An 18606-nucleotide genomic window follows, 5' to 3' on the forward strand; every position below is an offset into this window, starting at 1 on the left:
CACGAAAAGCAAGCAGGCTAATTAAGTGGCGTGTTCTGTCTGTCTATCAATGTCCTCCACTCCGTTTCAGGTGGACAGCGCTGCACCTCCACACAGCAAACAGCGCTGTCCATTTGTCTGAATCGACAGCTAAGCAGAAGTCACATATGTATATCCACCAATAATGTTGATGTTGCTGTTTTTGCTATTTTTCTACTTAAAGTTTCAACAGAAAATATGACTCGTGGCACCAGGCGCATATCAGCTCTTTTGTCTGAGTGCAAAAAATGAAACCTAATGTCGCAAATGAGAGGGGAAAAAAGAAAACCAAAACATGATTTGACGATAAGTCGATTACAGGCAAGACTGGACCAATCAGTCATCAATCAATCATTCTTAGCCGGGACCTCCCCCTCCCCCAGTCCATACAAATGTAATTAGGGTCTACTCTACTGCCCCGATTACAGAAAAGCACAAAATCAATTGAACAAAACAAGGTTTGTTTGGGGATTTTTCTGCTAAACATGCTAATAACAAATTCCCATGTCAGTGGAAAGTAGCGGAGGTGTCTCCGTGTGTAGTTGAGAGGAACAGTGACAGATATACTAGAGACTCCCAGCTGCTGTGAGAAGTGAGGTGGCATGGAGTCGCTGTGGGGGCTCATCTCACCACTCCAGTGATAATCCTCATCTTCAACCAAGACGGCATTTTACACTCATTTCCCTGCTCTGCCTGAGGCAGCCATGCATGGGAAATCAAGCAGCCTGCTAAGGGGGTGTCCAGGGAGAGACCAGAGGGTGTGTGGACAGAACGGGGGCAGAGTATGAGTTTATGCTTCTGTGCACACAAAACGCCAACCAGCCAGCACAGCCTTGACATTTCCTCTGCAAGTCTGAATTAGAATGCCTCAGTAACCTTCTGCCCAGATCATCATAAAATGATAAAGAATCTTCACTGGAATCACTTGATGTGCTTCTGTTAAGCTGTAATTTAAGTGGAACATTTCACTAGCTGCATGGTACTGCCTACACACAGTTCTGTTCTTACTCTCATATTAAAGACCCCAGCTGTGTGATAACAGCAACACCAGAGGACTTCTCTGAAGAAGACAAAGACCCACTCATTCGAAACCTAATTGAAAAGCACTACAGCGGCATACCTGTCCTTGTTGAGAAAGGCCATGACAGGCACGGGGTTGAGCATCTCCCTGCCCATGGTCCAGCTCGGTCGGTAGATGCAATCCTCTGGTATTTTGACAGGTGGGAGACACTGGCTGGGTAACGTCTTCAGAGGAGCAAACATGGAGCAGCCTACGAACGGCTGGCACAGCTCTGGCTTGTACACAAATGAATAGTCCTACAAGATGGAGAGAAAACAAGGCAGACAAATAATGATGTCTTTTATGTCTGCTGTCTTCTATAAAAAGGTAAGGGCACAGGGAGAAACGCAGAACGGCAACCTTAGAAATGTGAATGCCATGTTGAAAATAGGATGAACCAACATAATGATAAATAATCAGGGCATTCCTGGCTGAGACTTTGCTACCTTATATTCCCATGAATACAACATATGTGGCTGCTTTATCTCAGTAACTACAGAACTGGTGGGGATTTGGTGTGTTGCTCGTGGGAACTTCAGCTAGACAGATGCTTGTAGAGATGGGGAATGAACCCTGTATTCTCTGACCATGTGGCCACCCAGCTGCCTCAAAATGAGCATGGTGAAGAAAACATATCCATCAACAATCATTCACTTTGACTTATGGCAGCTACAGGTTCTGGCAGTATGGGCTCAGTCAGTTGTAACTGACCCTGCGATAATACCTGACAGATTTACAGAGTCTACACCCACCTTGATCTCAGATGGCTTGGGACTGCAGAAGCTCTCCTCCACCTCAATCTTGAAGTGGCCTGCCAGAGACGAGGTGCCGTCCAGCGAGGTCATTCCTGTGTTGGGCTCCATGCTGCCGTACTCCTTGCTGCACATGTTCATGGGTGAGTAGCCCATGATGTGCTGCTCTAGGGAGGGAGGTGTGGGAAACATCTGGTGCAGGTCTGCTGAACCTTGGGCGGAGAGAAGAACATGGAGCCATGAAAATATGACTTGGAATATAATGTGTAAAGAAGTACGAGTACAGAAGGTGTATCACAAATCTATTGCAACACTGTTGCCCATGTCACACAGCTTACCCTGCTATACATGCTGATAACGAGATACTAATAATTAACTTTTGCTTACATTATCTTAATTGCCCTACAAACAGCACACACAAACCATTTCTTAAAGGTCCCATGGCATGAAAATGTCACTTCATGAGGTTTTTTAACATTAATATGAGTTCCCCCAGCCTGTCTATGGTCCCCCAGTGGCTAGAAATGGTGATAGGTGTAAACCGAGCCCTGGGTATCCTGCTCTGCCTTTGAGAAAATGAAAGCTCAGATGAGCCGTTTTGGAATCTGCTTGTTATGAGGTCATAACAAGCAAGGTTACCTCCCCTTTCTCTGCTTTGCCCGCCCAGAGAATTTGGCCAACCCATGAGAGAGAGACATCATGGCTTTCAAACGAGAAAAGTGGCAGTTGGTCAAGGCCACATCCCCACCCTCCACCTCGCCCCTCCCTCTCTCCTCCTCAATAGCTACAGACACAGAAATGGCACATCCTAAGGAAAGCTCATTGTTGGACTAGCTTTAGTGACTGTAGTTCTGCACCAAAGCTGAATTTCGGGAAAGAGACTTCAGATACAGTATTAGGGGACCACTAAGGTCTATATAAAAGAGACTTCAGATACAGTATTAGGGGACCACTAAGGTCTATATAAAAGAGACTTCAGATACAGTATTAGGGGACCACTAAGGTCTATATAAAAGAGACTTCAGATACAGTATTAGGGGACCACTAAGGTCTATATAAAAGAGACTACAGATACAGTATTAGGGGACCACTAAGGTCTATATAAAAGAGACTTCAGATACAGTATTAGGGGACCACTAAGGTCTATATAAAAGAGACTTCAGATACAGTATTAGGGGACCACTGAGGTCTATATAAAAGAGACTTCAGATACAGTATTAGGGGACCACTAAGGTCTATATAAAAGAGACTTCAGATACAGTATTAGGGGACCACTAAGGTCTATATAAAAGAGACTTCAGATACAGTATTAGGGGACCACTAAGGTCTATATAAAAGAGACTTCAGATACAGTATTAGGGGACCACTAAGGTCTATATGAAAGCATCCAAAGAGCACCATGTCATGGGACCTTTAAGATAACGATTATGTGAATCATGTGGCTGACTTAACAATGTAAGATGTGTAATCTTAAGCTGTTAGGACTCTGCTGTGTTACTACCACTTCTGTCAAGATGCTTGTTGATGTATGTTTTCTTGTTCCGCAAACCAAATGTGACAAGCAGCTGTTGTTATAGGCAGCTACCATGTAAATACAAACAGATGAATACATATTTGACACACGCTTTAAGTCCGACAGGCATCTCGCCCACGGCCAATGAAATGTTTACATAGTTTGTCACAGTTACCTTGGCATGTTAGTTCACAAATATTTTTTATATATACAGTATATAGCAAGATTATTTAATGGATCCAGCAGAGCTAAAAGTTGAAAGGTTCAGGCAAAGTTGAAAGGTGGATTTTAAACTGATTCATTTTCATAAGATAATTCTACTCTACACTAGAAGGACACATTTCCTAAAAAATGCGTATATCACTATGTAAAGATGGCCAGAGACTATGTGGGGAATATCCAAGGCCTCAAACTGCTGTAACTGCAAGATGCTTCCAGGGGGCAAACAAACACAATTCATGGTAAACGGCCAGAGTCTAGAACTGTACAGTATCTGTTCATAAAAAGTAAAATGGCTGATCAGAGACCAATTTGCTTCACAGTAAAATATTGAGTGTCATTAAAATCTCTTTAGCTTTACATTAGTGTCCCTGAGCTCTAACTTCAGAATAAATGACTAAAAAAAAGAAGGAAAAAAAACACAGAAAATACTGTCTGGTACAGTTGTGTTCAAATCAACAAATAGGGAGGGAATTTAAGGCAATACTCTAGTGTAAGCATAGAAAGCCAGACAACAAGACAGCAGGCAAAGGGAGACTCTCAGCTCTCACTGATGCACAGTGAAGTTAATTACAGCCATATTCTCCACCACTAGGTGGCAAAGCCAAGGGTGAGCATCAAGGATGCTGGAGTAGTAAAAGCCTTATTATTTAGTGGATTAAAAGGAAATGATGCCATTTCACTTAGCTGAAATTGTGAGCATGGGGAATACGTCATTTTAAACTGAAGTGGCTTCAGGTACAAATCTCAGTGTACAATTCTTAATTTACAAGGGGCTCAGGGGTATGAAAAATCTGATTCTAGATTAACATTTGAGGTAAATCCATCCTTGTACTTTAAGGAGACGCGGCAAATCAGTGTTCAGGGAAAAGAGAGAGAGACATCAGTAGAGACAGATGTAGAGATACATACTAATGCAGGATACAGGGTCCAAAGTGGATGGCTTTGGTTCCTTGTTGCCAAATTTCTCATCCGTTCCATTCACTGGTCGCCTGGAACCAGGCTGTGGACAAAAAATAAATAAATAAATACATTTTAGCACCTGATCATTTTGGTAACTCAAAGTGTCAGCTAATAACACTAAACACTGTTCTAAATTCACCCCTGTTATATTTCTCACACCTGTGGGGCCTGCAAGTCAGTATCACACATGACAGCTTCTTAAGAGTAACTGGTAAGTGCGTAGTAAAAATTGTCAGTTGATGACGGCAGAGTACTCTGGCACATGCATGCCAGTGGAAAAAGACACACACATAAACACACACACACACACACACACACACACACACACACACACACACACACACACACACACACACACACACACACACACACACACACACACACACACACACACACACACACACACACACACACACACACACACACAGTGCCAGACCACACTGTGTAATGAGATATTTGTTGTGGTGTGAGCCAAGGTCTCTACTAACTGCTAGATCATCCTCGTCCGAATTAAAGAGGTTGTCCAGGTCGTTGATGGAGACCGCCAGGTCTGTCTCGTGGATCAGGCTGGTGGAAGCCATGCGGTTGTGAGCAGCTGCCCGCTGAGCATCTGCATAAACAAACATACTCACTGTTAATACTAAAATATTAATGTCCACAAGTAGATATCGGGTTCTTCAGAACTCAATGAAAGGAGAAAATCTTCAGCTACGGTTGTTTAGGCTAACTGAATACCCGGGCTGGCCTCAATTTACTCTCTATTCAATCAATTGAGAAAGTAGATTTCCTAAATTCAATTATTGAAATGCTTGTGGCATGACGGATAGGTTATATAAAAATTTGAAATTGAAAATGAATGTTCCTTGTTTAGTGATTGAATGTAGTTTCTATTGACACATTTGAAAAAAACGAACTAAAAGTGTAACTGACAAGTTTCATTCAGTATGCCAAGTCCCCGGATCTGAATAAAAACCAAGATGCAATGTGAACCATTTGGTCTCACTGTTTGGGTCTTCTGAGGGTGGCAGTATGACTACAGTACCAGTCAAAAGTTTGACACAGACTATATTTATATGTGACAGCTGCCAAGTCATAGAAAAAGTCAAGGGGGTTATTAGAAAATAAAGAGGCTCCTTACCATCTGACGGACCAGCTCCTCCATCTTCACCCTGTGAGGAAAAAGAAAGACGAGAAGGTCAAATAGAGGGAGGGGGAAAAAAAACACATACTAATGCGACCAGGCAGATCAATCAAACAGTACATTTTTGACTAAACAATGCCTAGAATATACAGTCCAGACAGATGACACCAATGTGTTGATGAAGCTTTTTCTTGTACTTAACGAGGGCCAGTGGATGAGCAGAGTCTGCTTCATTATTGTGTTAAAATGTGGGTGTGTGAAATCCTTTGAGCCCATAACTGTGATCAAGAACTATACAAATAAAATTGACTGGACCTAAGCGGACATAAATCACAATACAGAATAACAAAAATAATAAGTGTCCTCAAGCAGAGAGATTGAAAATGGGGGATTCCTTTCTCCAATTAAGGCAAATATAAATAAATAGCAATAATAGTAATAATAAAAGAGAAGGACAAACAGAGAAAAGGGACTGGTTGCCGCTGCTGTGGCAAATTAGATTTCCAATATGGATCAGAGCTTTCCCCCAGACATCAATATCTGGGAGGGCTGGACTGTGTGTGTGTGTGTGTGTGTGTGTGTGTGTGTGTGTGTGTGTGTGTGTGTGTGTGTGTGTGTGTGTGTGTGTGTGTGTGTGTGTGTGTGTGTGTGTGTGTGTGTGTGTGTGTGTGTGTGTGTGTGTGTGCTCTTATGCTGGGTTGTGTGACTGTGTACACTGTGCGCTGAGCAGTTCTAGCTGGGGAGCAAGAATGTTATGTCCCAGCCATTGATTTCATTACGCTCCAGGGCTTTTCTCAGAGTAACGCAGGCTTTAATCTGTCTCCCTTAAAGGACCAGTCCACAGGAGAACACAACATCTGCACCAAGGCCCCAATCTATGGGTGGTAATGATGCCTTAACCCCTTATCAATAACCTGGCCTTGGGTGGGAAAGTGTGTATGCGTCGAGTTCTTACATATTGCAAAAGCTTGTTTGGCTTCAATGCTGCCTACATGAAAGCATCCCATCACCCTTTTCCTCCATCTCACTTGCTTACCTCATTAATCTGAGGCTTTCCCCTGTGCATGTATACTTCATAATTCAATAGGCTCTGACATAGGTGTGCCACGTCTGTGCAGTGAAATGATGATCAGACGACGGCCCATTGCAGCACGTGTCACAAAGCCTGCAGCAGAATCAATAACTCTCCAGTTTGAGGATTTCTTAGTCTGATAGCTGGAGATGCTAATGTATGGTTCACACTAGGTCTCTGGCCCTCTATCGTGAGCCACCAGTAAGTGATTTAATAGTCTGATGAGCAATGAATAAAGAAGATTTAACAGTTTGGTGAGCTCCAAACTACCTCACAAAAAGGGGTAAAGTGGTTAGAAATAATTGCTGGAATCCCAAACTTTTACCTTTATATATACCAAATTCATCAAAATTTAAAATTATCTTGGTGCTCCAGGTTTATTCCATATCAGCCTGGTAGCCTGTTGTCCATGGGTCAAATTTGACACGTTTTGAAATGTTTTTATACCACAAATGTGGTTTTCTTTCATCTAAATTGCCACAAAATAACATGGTTGGTTTCATACATCGCCCTTCACAAATAAAATGATCACTACTTTCATGGAACTGTGGATGTTTTATTCAAATTTATAGCTTCTGGGTCAAGGGGTCGCACTATTGTTCTTTCCAGCAGATACACACACACACACACACACACACACACACACACACACACACACACACACACACACACACACACACACACACACACACACACACACACACACACACACACACACACACACACACACACACAACTTGAAAGCTACTGTGTTAACCTGATTTCATCAGAACTTTTCCCTATATACTGTAGGGCCCAGAGATGGGATATCCTGGCTAATAAATGACATTTATCAGTCTGAGGATCAAAAAAGGCACGGTTCAAAAGGGCCCTAACCCTATGGTGTTATCAATCTAAAAGGAAAAAAATGGAAGAGGAACACCCACACATATGTGGTAGATATACACACACACACCACATAAAACAGACAGTGGAAGGGCTCTGTTGCACAGACTGTTCTTCGGGGATTCTCCACTCCACTGAGAGTTGCCTTCACCCTTACATTCCAGAAGAGAAGCAACATATTTGAGAGTGCTTTTTAAGCTTAATGGTTCAGTGAGCCAGGTTTGTTGCTGTGGTTAGACTCCAGGCTCTGTGAAGCTTGCTGCAAACATGCAGCCAAGGAGCACGCACGCACGCACACACGCACACGCACACACACACACACACACACACACACACACACACACACACACACACACACACACACACACACACACACACACACACACACACACACACACACACACACACACACACACACAGCTGGGGGCGATCTACAGTTAACAGGTGGCCCTTGTCTGGAGCCAGAGCCAACAACCCCAGAGGCAGAGCAGAGGAATACGATGGGAAGGGGAAGGAAGAAGAAGGCAGATCAAATAGGAAAAACATAACAACTTAAAAGGAAATTGGACAGGCTAACTAGTTTGTGTTCCTCTGGGCTCAACTAACAATGGAGATTCAGGGATAGCTTCCTGTTCAGTTAGGCTTGGGCAGTGAAAGCGGATGTATGCAGAAAGCGGTTGTACTGGTATTTTTAGTGCAGTATTGCAGAAGAAGCTGATGGCCTATTTTCTACCTTGCCTGCTCCCTGATCTTAAAATCAGCCCTCTTGTCCCATTTTTTACCCTGGGCAACTAGTGAGGAAAGCATGAATGAAGTGGTAACTCTCCATGCTTCACACTGCTGAGCTGTCCATGCTGTTTTTATGCAGTAAAAAAATCCAATGGGGTGTGCAACCAACTTGGAAAAGGCACTGTGCGTGGCTTATTTGTAGGCAAAGCGGAGTTTCAACGTGGGCAGTTTTTCAAGTAAACTAGTTACTATGAAGAAATGGAAGGGCGCAAGTATAAAAGTTGAAGTTTATGAGTATATAAGTATAAATATCCCATCATAATACCAGCTACACTACTGGGTGATTAATATAAGATGAATCATGATGCTAAAACATCTTGTGAGATAATCTACCCATTGTGGATTAACGTATAAAGTTTATATCCTGAAGTGTTCTGGAGTTGCGGTCCCTAAGACACAGGATGTCCTGAATACCATGTGGCGTGTTGGTTGTGGTCTGTGATTGACGGTTAACAGTGAAGTAGGGCATATGATTCGCGGGGGTATTTTGGCGACGGTAATGTCATTAGTGTTGGAAGTTAGCAGTAGACTTAATTAACCCCACCCAGGGTGAGTCTGATGAAAACTGCTGTGTCTGCCCGATTCAGCTCTGAGAATTTTCTCTCAGTGCTCAGCGCTGTGAAGGAACAATCTCCGAGATCACGTTATGTTCTGCCTCTGTTTAGAAGTGTTGAATGTAGGCTACAGCTCATAGCAACTTAATACTATATAGTGTCTGGCTTTTGTTTGATATTTAGTGTTGTCAAATGGCTTTTTATTGAGTTTCCTCTTAGCGGAATAATAGACATTGAAAAGCGTAGGGCCTTTTTTCGAACCCTATTCCACACAGTCGCTATGTTCCTTTCAGCTATCGGCTCTTGCTCCAGGAAAAGTGAAGAAAACTTAGTTTGGTATATTCAGCAATTATGTAGCATTCCACACTCCTCGACTTGGCTTGCCTTACCTTATGTTTCTTGCCTGGCTCACGCTCCCCGCCTGCCTTATCCTTCTTGTTCGAGAATGTGAACTTGACATCTCCTTCTTCGAAGGCGTAGGGGTCCACCTCGGGTTCGTGATCTCCGTCTGTTATGGCAGCAGATAGGTATTGGTTCCTCCTGGCTCGATACATCTGAACGCGTTCTTCAGACACCTTCAAGGGCCATTTAGATGTGGACATCACCCTAGGAAGATGGAAACACTGAGGTGTGAGTAGCGCTAGAAGACCACCAGAGAGATTTACAATTCACAGGAAACAGATACCACCTAGTCATTCCAAATGTTATAGTCGAATGTGAGCTGAGAAGTAGAAAACTAACTACTTCAAAAATTATAATAATTATAATAATAGGAATAGGAACATTTCCTCAGCTGCTCTTTTTTTGCCTCATGCTGCCGGATATCATATGTTGTATGCTACCATGTTTATCTGCAGAACAGAAATGGCAGTGATTGCAAACAATTCTGACAGCTGTGAGGCATCAGAACTGGATGGCATCATGTTTGTTGTCAGACAATCACATAGACGTAGTGACTGCAGCACTGACTGAGCATACACTTACAGACAGACACATTTATCACCAGTTACTGTGACTTGGCTCATAAAAGTCTCTTATGTGCCTAGGACTGTGGCCTACTTGTATGTAACAGGACAGGGAGGGAGAGGAAAGAAGAAAACTACTGGCTGCTCGGTAGGAGAGGAGGGACTGACCCAACTTATGTGTCATCCCTCCCCTTTCTGTATTTCTCTGCACCTCTGTCCTCTCGTCATGCCTGTCCAGCTCTGATGTGAGGTGATGGTGTGCAGTGGCCTGGGCCAGAGATTAGCCGCCATTCAGAGCTGTGGCTGGGAGGATTACAGTTCACAAGAATAGCCATTCCAAGAGGCCGGCCCGCTGGGATTGCATAACCCTGTCGATAATTCCCACTATGGCCACCCTACAGCCTGCTGGTCACTCTGCCTGCCTTCACACTGGACATGCCCCCTCGCTCTGTCAATCTGTGATTCTCTTCCTGGCTAGCTTCTTGTTGCAAGACTCTCTCCAGTGCCTGGCAAACTGATAGCCAGCAGACAGTATTTCTTTCATGTTCAACGTGTTACAATAGCAGAGGTTTATCTTTATCTAACCCTACCACTACTCTTCCGCTCTCTGAGCTCCTGTGTGTGTGTGTGTGTGTGTGTGTGTGTGTGTGTGTGTGTGTGTGTGTGTGTGTGTGTGTGTCGATGAGTAGGGCTGGCCCTGCACATTGGTAATGTATGATGTCAAAAGGGCACATAGCCAAAGATTAACATGCTGCTAAGCGCTATACCGAACATTCTGAGGCTGAGAGAGTGAGAGTGAGGTGGGGGAATCTGAGAGTGAGAGAATGAGAAAGAGAAAGAGGGAGAAGGAGGTCTTTCAAAACATTTTTTTTTTTTGGACTATTAAAAGTGCTTCAAAGCATCCCGGGGCCACTCTGTGACTGGAAATGAAGGGTTTGAATGCCTATATGCTTAGTCAGTCTGCTAAGGGCTGAAGCCTTTATCGCCCTGTGTGCGTTGTGTGTGAGACAGACAGGGCATTGAATAGTGACTGTTAATTGGCAGGTGTCACTCACTCTGTGACCGAGACCAGATTGTCCTGTGATGCTGAGGCCTCGTCCCTCAGCTTGTCCCCTGGCAGCAGTGGCGTGGGTAGCTCGGCTTCTTTCCTGCGGGGTAGGTTGAATAACCTCCACGGTGCGTGGGAGCTGTCCTCCTCCAAGTTGACCGCTGCGCCCACATACACAGTGGGCTCAGGAGGCTCCGAGTAGGTGGAAGCTCCGGGGTGGGAGTGGGGGTGATGGGAGTGGAAGTGCTGATTTAGACCCTCTGGCCCTCCAGGTTCCTCGCCTCCACCTTTCACCCTGACGAGGCAGGGCTCCGGGGGCGGCTGGTAAAAGTGTTGGCTGTTGGGGGTTGAAGGGTTCTTCATGCCCTCCCCTGATTCCTCGCCACGTTCGCAGGGGTGGGGGCTAAGTGGTGGGGGTTGGGGGGAGTTGGTCTGTTCTGACTGTCCAGTGCTGACCCCCCCACTGTGGAGCTGGGGGGCTTTTTGGATGCCAGACACATCCGTAGAGCGTATACTTGTGAATCGTCCTCCATCTTGGCCCCTCATGGCTAACCTTTGGCCAGCTGTTGCCTCGGCCTCTATTGAAGCGTCGTCGCTGGTCAAGCTGCGATGGTGGAAGGGTGTCTGGGGTCTTTTCTGCTGCTTGTCACCTTTCTCTTGCTTCTCTCCCCCAGCTTTGTGCTTTGTAGGAGGCTGGGAGGGCTGGCCCGCTGACGGAGTTTGGCCTGGGGTGCTGCCTGTTCGCTGCTTCACTGATTTGTATCTGCAGGGAAGAAGACAAACCGGGAAATATGTTGAGATTATGAGAGACTGGTGACACTAAGCAAAACGACAGCAGAGACAGAGATCATATATCAAAACATAAAGATGTGTAATGAGAATGTTTCATTTTCATGATGCACAGAATCATGTGCAGCTTATGTAAAATCTCCCTCTAAACCTTCACATCTACTTCTTCTAAAAAACAAACAAAAAAAACAACTACTGTCACCTGCAACAGGGCAGCCCCGCTAATTCATTTTAAATTAATTAGCAAAAAAGACCTACATTAGGCAACAAATTAACAATTAGGGTGCATTGTAAGACTGCAACATCTAATACAGATAGTATTAGATAGTATTATTATCATAGTTTTCTTCCTTATTCACACTCAAACACATGAAAAACAAAATGCATCTTCTACATTTTTACAAAACATCCAAAAAGAAGATCAATAAAGCAAATAACTATGCTGACAGTAGACAAGAAATAATACCTCACGCTTAGCTCCATTGCCTATTCGGCTAGTTCAAATGAGGCTGATCACATTAAGCGTTACACAGGAATACACTATGCCAAGTCTTCACCGTGGTTCAGGATCTGTTGGTCGCCCTGTGGACTACCTGCTCTGAGACCACTTGACTTGCCAACAGCCAACCAGGCCAAACCTCTCACCTTCTCTTATCTACCACTGTCTTCTGTTGGGTTAACACCAGTGTTTCAGCCTCTCCACCAACACCACATGACAACACCACTCTGCCTGTTGCGGTTATACATTAGGGTGTTGACGAGGAAGCTGTGTCTCTTTAATTGCCAGGGTACTTGTGTGTGCTGACAATTAGATGTCAAGATAAGCAGACACACGGAAGGCTTCCATCTACAAAACAAAGCTAATGGCCTATAAAACTGGCAACAAACAGAGCTTCCCATATCTGTGTTGCCGAAGTGCCGGGTGCTTCCAACAAATTAACATGCTCCAGCTGACTGGCCAAATCCACTCTGCTCTGGTCTGCAGCCCAAGCCGGCTATCCTCTCCCTAGGTGAAAAAAAATGCCTGGTGCAAAGGATTCCCCAATGGAAGTATGCCCCGTCTCCTGATAGTACTCGCTCATTAACCATGAATCTGATTTTTCTATCAACCCACTGAGTTGGTTCAGGCTCCCCCTACAGAGGCCAGTCAAGCATACAATTATCCAGCTCACTGATTGGGCCTGCAGTCTGCAGTGGATGGCACAAGCTTGTGTTTACATGTCGCTCTTGTGAGTAAAGCAGCTGCTTGCAACTGTGGTTGGCCGGGACGGATGATAAGCTGAAGACTGGGGATGCAGGGGTAAGCTGATTTGCTGTTTTTTTGTTAAAATGAGGCCCCATAGACATACAATCAACATGTGAGTAAGAAGAAAACAAACATACTGCTGAAATCAAGCTTTTCATAAGGCTGAAATTTAGTAAATAGTCATACACAAGAATTAATACGACAAATATACGCCTGCATGTGAGTAGTAGTATTCTTAGTGTGAGTGCTTGCAATTGAAATACAGAAGGGAATTCATGCTCTCAGTTGTCTTTCAATGCCTACATTCTGACAACATGCATCAACTGTAACTGTGCTATCTGTCCTACTAGATAATAACACTGACATTAAACATATACATATGAGATACATATGAACTCATTCAACATGTTATGAGCTAATTTGTCAACGTTAGGAGCATCCAACATCCACGCTCCTTTTACCACCACAGTATCCCTTAAAGTGATGATTCGGAGTATTTTTTTATTTCACCCTAGGGTGAAAAGAGATGCAACAAAAATATTTATTAATTTAACTTTTTTTTTTTTTAAGTAAGTGCTGTAGTATAACTAGCAGGAGACAAGTTATAATTGAGGTAAGTTTGGAGACATTACCTTATTTAATCATTAAATTAATAAATATTTTTGTTGCATCTCTTTTTGGTGTTGTAATTTGTAGACGGCCCTAAGCACTCGTCTAACTGCTGGCAGCAGCAACAACAACAGCAGAGAGCAGAAGCCAGCAGGCAAGTGTTATTTACATAAACTTCTAGTGTACTTACAAACTTTCCAATCTATCGTTTCATAAGTGCATAACCTATTTGTACTAGTGTAGAAGTTTGGTATCATTTCGGGCATTATTAGTGGGGTCATTTACGAGATACATCACAGGATCCATTAGCCCCTGCGCTAAGCTATTCAGCTGATAACGCTACTCTACGCTAACTCTCCCAATGTTCGACAAAGGTGAAAAAAGCTTCTGGGGGGGTGTTTGGCTCGAGGTCATGGTGCAAAGGACCCTAGGGTGAAATTACTCCGAACCAACACTTTAAGTGCTCCATCAGAGGTCAGGCTATTCTTTCTCCCTCAAATTATTCCCATCAGTGCGGGAATAAAAATGTCTGACTTACAGAAACACACAGCCCAGGAGAGGTTACAGCCCCGGCAAAGCTGTCACTTAGACAAAATAGTGATAAATTGAAAAATATGAAGAATAATATGCTTGTCAAAGTCTAGACGTGGATCTAACTTGCAGATATTTTGCTGACTATGGCCTTCTGTGCCTTTGTTCAAAGCTCTATATACATTCTGTATACCCTCTTTGAAATGTCTAAGCACACACATATATATGAGCCATACCCACACGTACTGTACATCCACGTGGGAAGTGACTGACCTGGAACAGCTGCAATATGACCTCTGGGAATGCTCCACAAAATCCCAGGCTGCCGCTTTCTCAGCCAGCTCTTCCTCACAGGTACCATTGGTTGCGGCTGAGAACTTCCGCCTGGGGAGGAAAATAAATAAATAAATAAAACTTTAACACAATTCTACTAATGGCTAATTTTGTAATTCATGTGAACAGAGCCATCTTCTTCTTCTTTCTTTTATAATTTTTTAAACACAAATCCTAAAATTGTGACACAAAATCCCCAAAAGTGCAGTCCTTTCCGATGTTCCTTTGGAATGAAGTGGTGAATTGGAAAAGCTTAGTGCTGATGGATTTCATCTCCCTGCTTGGAGCAATAATATTTTGGCTGACAAGCCCAATAGCTAACTCCAGCCGACATGCTGTGCTTGGTCATAGGGCAACAGATCTCGGGTTGCTCCCAATGTGTCAGATTCACTGATGGTGAATTATACAACAAACCATATGATACAACTGCAAGCTAACCCTTACTTTAATTACTAGTAGTGCTGGGCAATATACCGTTTCATCCGGTAAACCAGTTTTAATTTCTCATACAACATGACATTTTTCATTTACCGCCCCCGTGGTGCATAGTCACGAAGAGCGCTACGGTCGAGTCAAGCTGTGAGTGAATTTAGAAGGGGACCCATGTTAACGGTGTTCCCTTCTAACTCATGGTTTAACCTTTTTAACATAAAACATGTTTAACCCACAACTAATTATCTTTAATGTGGTAGAACACCGTGGCACAACACAATTTTCTAACAACAATTATTACATCTACAAATTAACACCACCGAACGGCATGCTGAGTAACGTTATAACAGTCTGTTAACAGCTGGGAGAGACCAGAGACACATCAGAAGAACTTGTGCCCAAGAGAGGAGCCGTCTGCTGTTGAAAAGTTTTTTTATGGTTTAAAAAGTAAAAAAACACTACTCTGTCAGGTGGTGGAGCGACATTACAAATACATTAACAATCCACCTACAGTCCCGCTACAGACAGTCAAGATAGACGGGTTCAGAGCAATGATAAAAACACTGGATTCAAGGTATGTCTTGCCGTTGCCAAAATACTTCAGCAAACCTACTATCCAAAAATTATACCAACAACACCGAAGCAAGCTAGAAACGGTGCTACGTACAGTCGCCCACTTTTCTAAAACTACATGCCTGTGGTTAATGTAGTGTTCATACAACTATCTTACAATACTTGGTTTTGAAAGGAAAGCAATTTTAAAGTTGTTGTCATATCTATTTATTTTGAAGTTATTTTTATTTATTTTTTACTACTTTGCACAAAAAAAATAGTTTACATTCTGCAACTGTTTCATGTATTCTGATTCTGATCCTTAATATATTGTAAAATTTTGTGGGGCCAAGCAAACCCTATAGTAATCAAAGCTTTCAGTAAATATCATATGATGACATTCAAATGTTTTTATATTCTATGTACTCCTGACAGCAGAATTAGCCATTATAAACCTATATAAAGGCCCAGTCATGCAAAAGAAAGTGGTATACCGTGAAACCTCCAGGATCTGGAGGAAAAACATACTGCCCAGCACTAATTACTAGTGATAATTATTTCCATTTAGGTTCTTCTGGTATTTTTGTACAGTTTATGTATGAATAATAAAACATTATTGAGAATGTTGTTCATCTAGTGTGTATATATGATAGATGTGCATTCAAAAGTTGCAGGAAAATAACACCAAAAGGCAACAGTGTAGTCAGGCCCACTGCTTCAGTGATCAAACAATAAAATAAAATAAATGAAGAACGTTCAAGTCTTGACCAGCTTCTTTCCCATGCAAAACACATCTCATTCAAAGTGGTGCTAGGTTTGTGTAGAACTTGAACCAATTCAAGTAGTTGAGTTAATTGTATTGTTTTAAACTGGAAATGAGATTTCCAACTATCCAAGAGTCCTTGAACACAACCGCTCTTCTTTACTCAGCTTGTTACACCAATAAGTTGTGAGTGCTCATACATTTTTTTTTTTAAAAGTATCTTCGGGAGAGGCTGACTGGTTCGCTCTACTGAGATGAAAGTTAGCAAATGGTTTGAACATACTGCTGATGATTTTACAGAGCACAAGATAAGGAGGAAGAGCGGTGAGGCGACGTTTTTATAAAAGGTTGTTTTGGTACCTTATTTGAATGCTTGTGTGCTTAATTTACATAAACTATGACCCCCAGAGGAGCTTCCGACATCATTTCTTAAACCCTCTACAATTGTTGATGACGACCCATTTGTGTGCAGGAATCCCGCTCATTTAGTAGTGAGAATGTACACTTTGTACCAGGTAATACCCTGCTTCATTTTAAAACCCCTGCAACAAGTCCTTGACTGTTGGTACTAGAAGACCAATGCCAGCAGATGATAAATAACTGACTGGTTGTTAGAGGCAAGCAGGATTGCTTCTCATTCACTGTCTGATGTTTTCCATGTAACTCTCTTAGCCTTTTTTAATCTACCGCTGCCCCAATCAATACACAACGAAAAATCTTTTGGGTCTAATTTTCATTTATAGCCTGGCTGATCAATCTGTGCTACTTTCTAGAGACAAAAGCAGACTCACTTGTTCTGGGCTCGGTTGATATTGCACTCTTGCCAGACGTGCTCCACCACCTGACTGGCTAGCCGGCGTGGAACCTTGCCTCCATGGTGACTTGTTCTGTCCACGCTGAACGCATCACATGATGAAGGCATCTTAACCCACTTCTGGGCCGAGTGAGAGTCCACTGGGGAGGGGAGGGGGGGCAACATTTGACAAAAAATTAATGATACGGATCAATTCAAAAGCAAGCCTCACCCTAAAGACTTAACTGAAGACTTTATAGTCCTGTCTTAATAATGTACACAGTGTTCATCCCACTACCTGTCTGTGCCTCCTCAGGCGATGTGGGAGGGGTGAGGGTCACCAAAGACATGGCGGGCTCTCGCTGGGAAGCAGGCACTTGGTGGCCACCCGAGTAGACGGCAGTGCAGTGGGAGGACCCCACAGGGGCCACAACAGGGATGTCTGACTGAGGTACCAGCACTAGGCAGGCTGGGTACACCATCCGCACACCACCTGCACACAGAGGTGGATGTTCAGGAGCCAAACCAGTCAAAACCAAAGAAATCAGCGCTACATTTGAAACAGATCAAAATCAAAATCAATTCAATCATATATATTTCAAAAACTGACCTACGAGGACCTCCACAGAGGCCAGAGAGTCATCCTCCCAGTCCATGTCCTCTGCCTTGTCCTCCGACACACCCTCCTTGGCACTGGGGCTGATGGGATAGAACTGGTTCCACTCCTCAAGCAGCTTCTGTGTGGGCGGGTCTGACATCTTAAACGACTGGCCAGTCAGTGTCCCGTTCAGGCCGAAAGGACTCAGGATCACTAGTCAGAAGGAAAGGGTGGAGAGAAAAAGAGAAAGACAAGATAATGTTAGTAAATGGACATCTTTAACTCTGTATCATTCTCACAAGACAAGACATTTTACCTTATCACAATCGAGGGTCTAAGGACAGAGGGTGTCGTATGCTGTACAGATTGTAAAGCCCCTTTAGGGAATATTGGTGATTTGAGATATTGGGACTATATAAACAAAAATGATTTGGCAAATCCTTTTTCCATCTTCTTTCCTTCACCTCTGCATCCTTTACTTCCCATTTTTTATTCTTACTTTCATTGCCATCTTTCCTCTTTTCCAAGCCATTCCTTCCAGCTTTATCCATTTTCTACATCTTTAAACAGCTTCCTTGCAGTGGTTCCACATTTTTCACTCACTTTTTGATCCTTTCATTTCATAGTCCTCATTCTTTCTTCTGCCATACTTTCTTTTGTCTCCTCTTCAACAAACTTGATTCCTAATCTTTCACACTTCATTTCACCCCCCCCCCTCCCCCATCTTTATCCTCCTATCTTGTCCTAATTCCTTTCCATCATTAGTCCTTCCTTACGCCCTTTCCAGAAGTTCTGGCCTTAAACTCATGCCTTCCCTCATTGCATTCAGATTTTATAAATGTTCTGTTCCTATTTTCACTCATGCAACAATCTAATTCCTGTCTTGATCGTCTGTCTTCTCCCACATGCTTTCCTTTTCCTGTCATTTTGCCGTATCTGGCCGAATCAGCAGCGTTCTGACCTTTCCAGAGCACCGCTGGA

General features: G+C 43.3%; 1 protein-coding gene across 6 annotated transcripts in view; it reads right to left on the reverse strand.

The window, feature by feature from the left end:
* med13a (mediator complex subunit 13a) overlaps positions 1–18606 on the reverse strand; it is a 139548-nt gene that overhangs the window by 17657 nt on the left and 103285 nt on the right. For all 6 annotated transcript variants that reach the window (XM_028595642.1, XM_028595638.1, XM_028595641.1 and 3 more), the window contains 11 exons: positions 17638–17838; positions 17326–17520; positions 17026–17188; positions 14428–14538; positions 10987–11742; positions 9356–9572; positions 5664–5694; positions 5014–5135; positions 4475–4565; positions 1831–2042; positions 1139–1335 (listed from right to left, as the gene is read on the reverse strand). In XM_028595642.1, coding sequence (XP_028451443.1) covers positions 1139–1335; positions 1831–2042; positions 4475–4565; positions 5014–5135; positions 5664–5694; positions 9356–9572; positions 10987–11742; positions 14428–14538; positions 17026–17188; positions 17326–17520; positions 17638–17838 — 2296 coding nt within the window. The remainder of the gene's footprint in view (positions 1–1138; positions 1336–1830; positions 2043–4474; positions 4566–5013; positions 5136–5663; positions 5695–9355; positions 9573–10986; positions 11743–14427; positions 14539–17025; positions 17189–17325; positions 17521–17637; positions 17839–18606) is intronic.

The sequence above is a fragment of the Perca flavescens genome, chromosome 13, assembly GCF_004354835.1.
Source record: "Perca flavescens isolate YP-PL-M2 chromosome 13, PFLA_1.0, whole genome shotgun sequence".
NCBI lineage: Eukaryota > Metazoa > Chordata > Actinopteri > Perciformes > Percidae > Perca > Perca flavescens.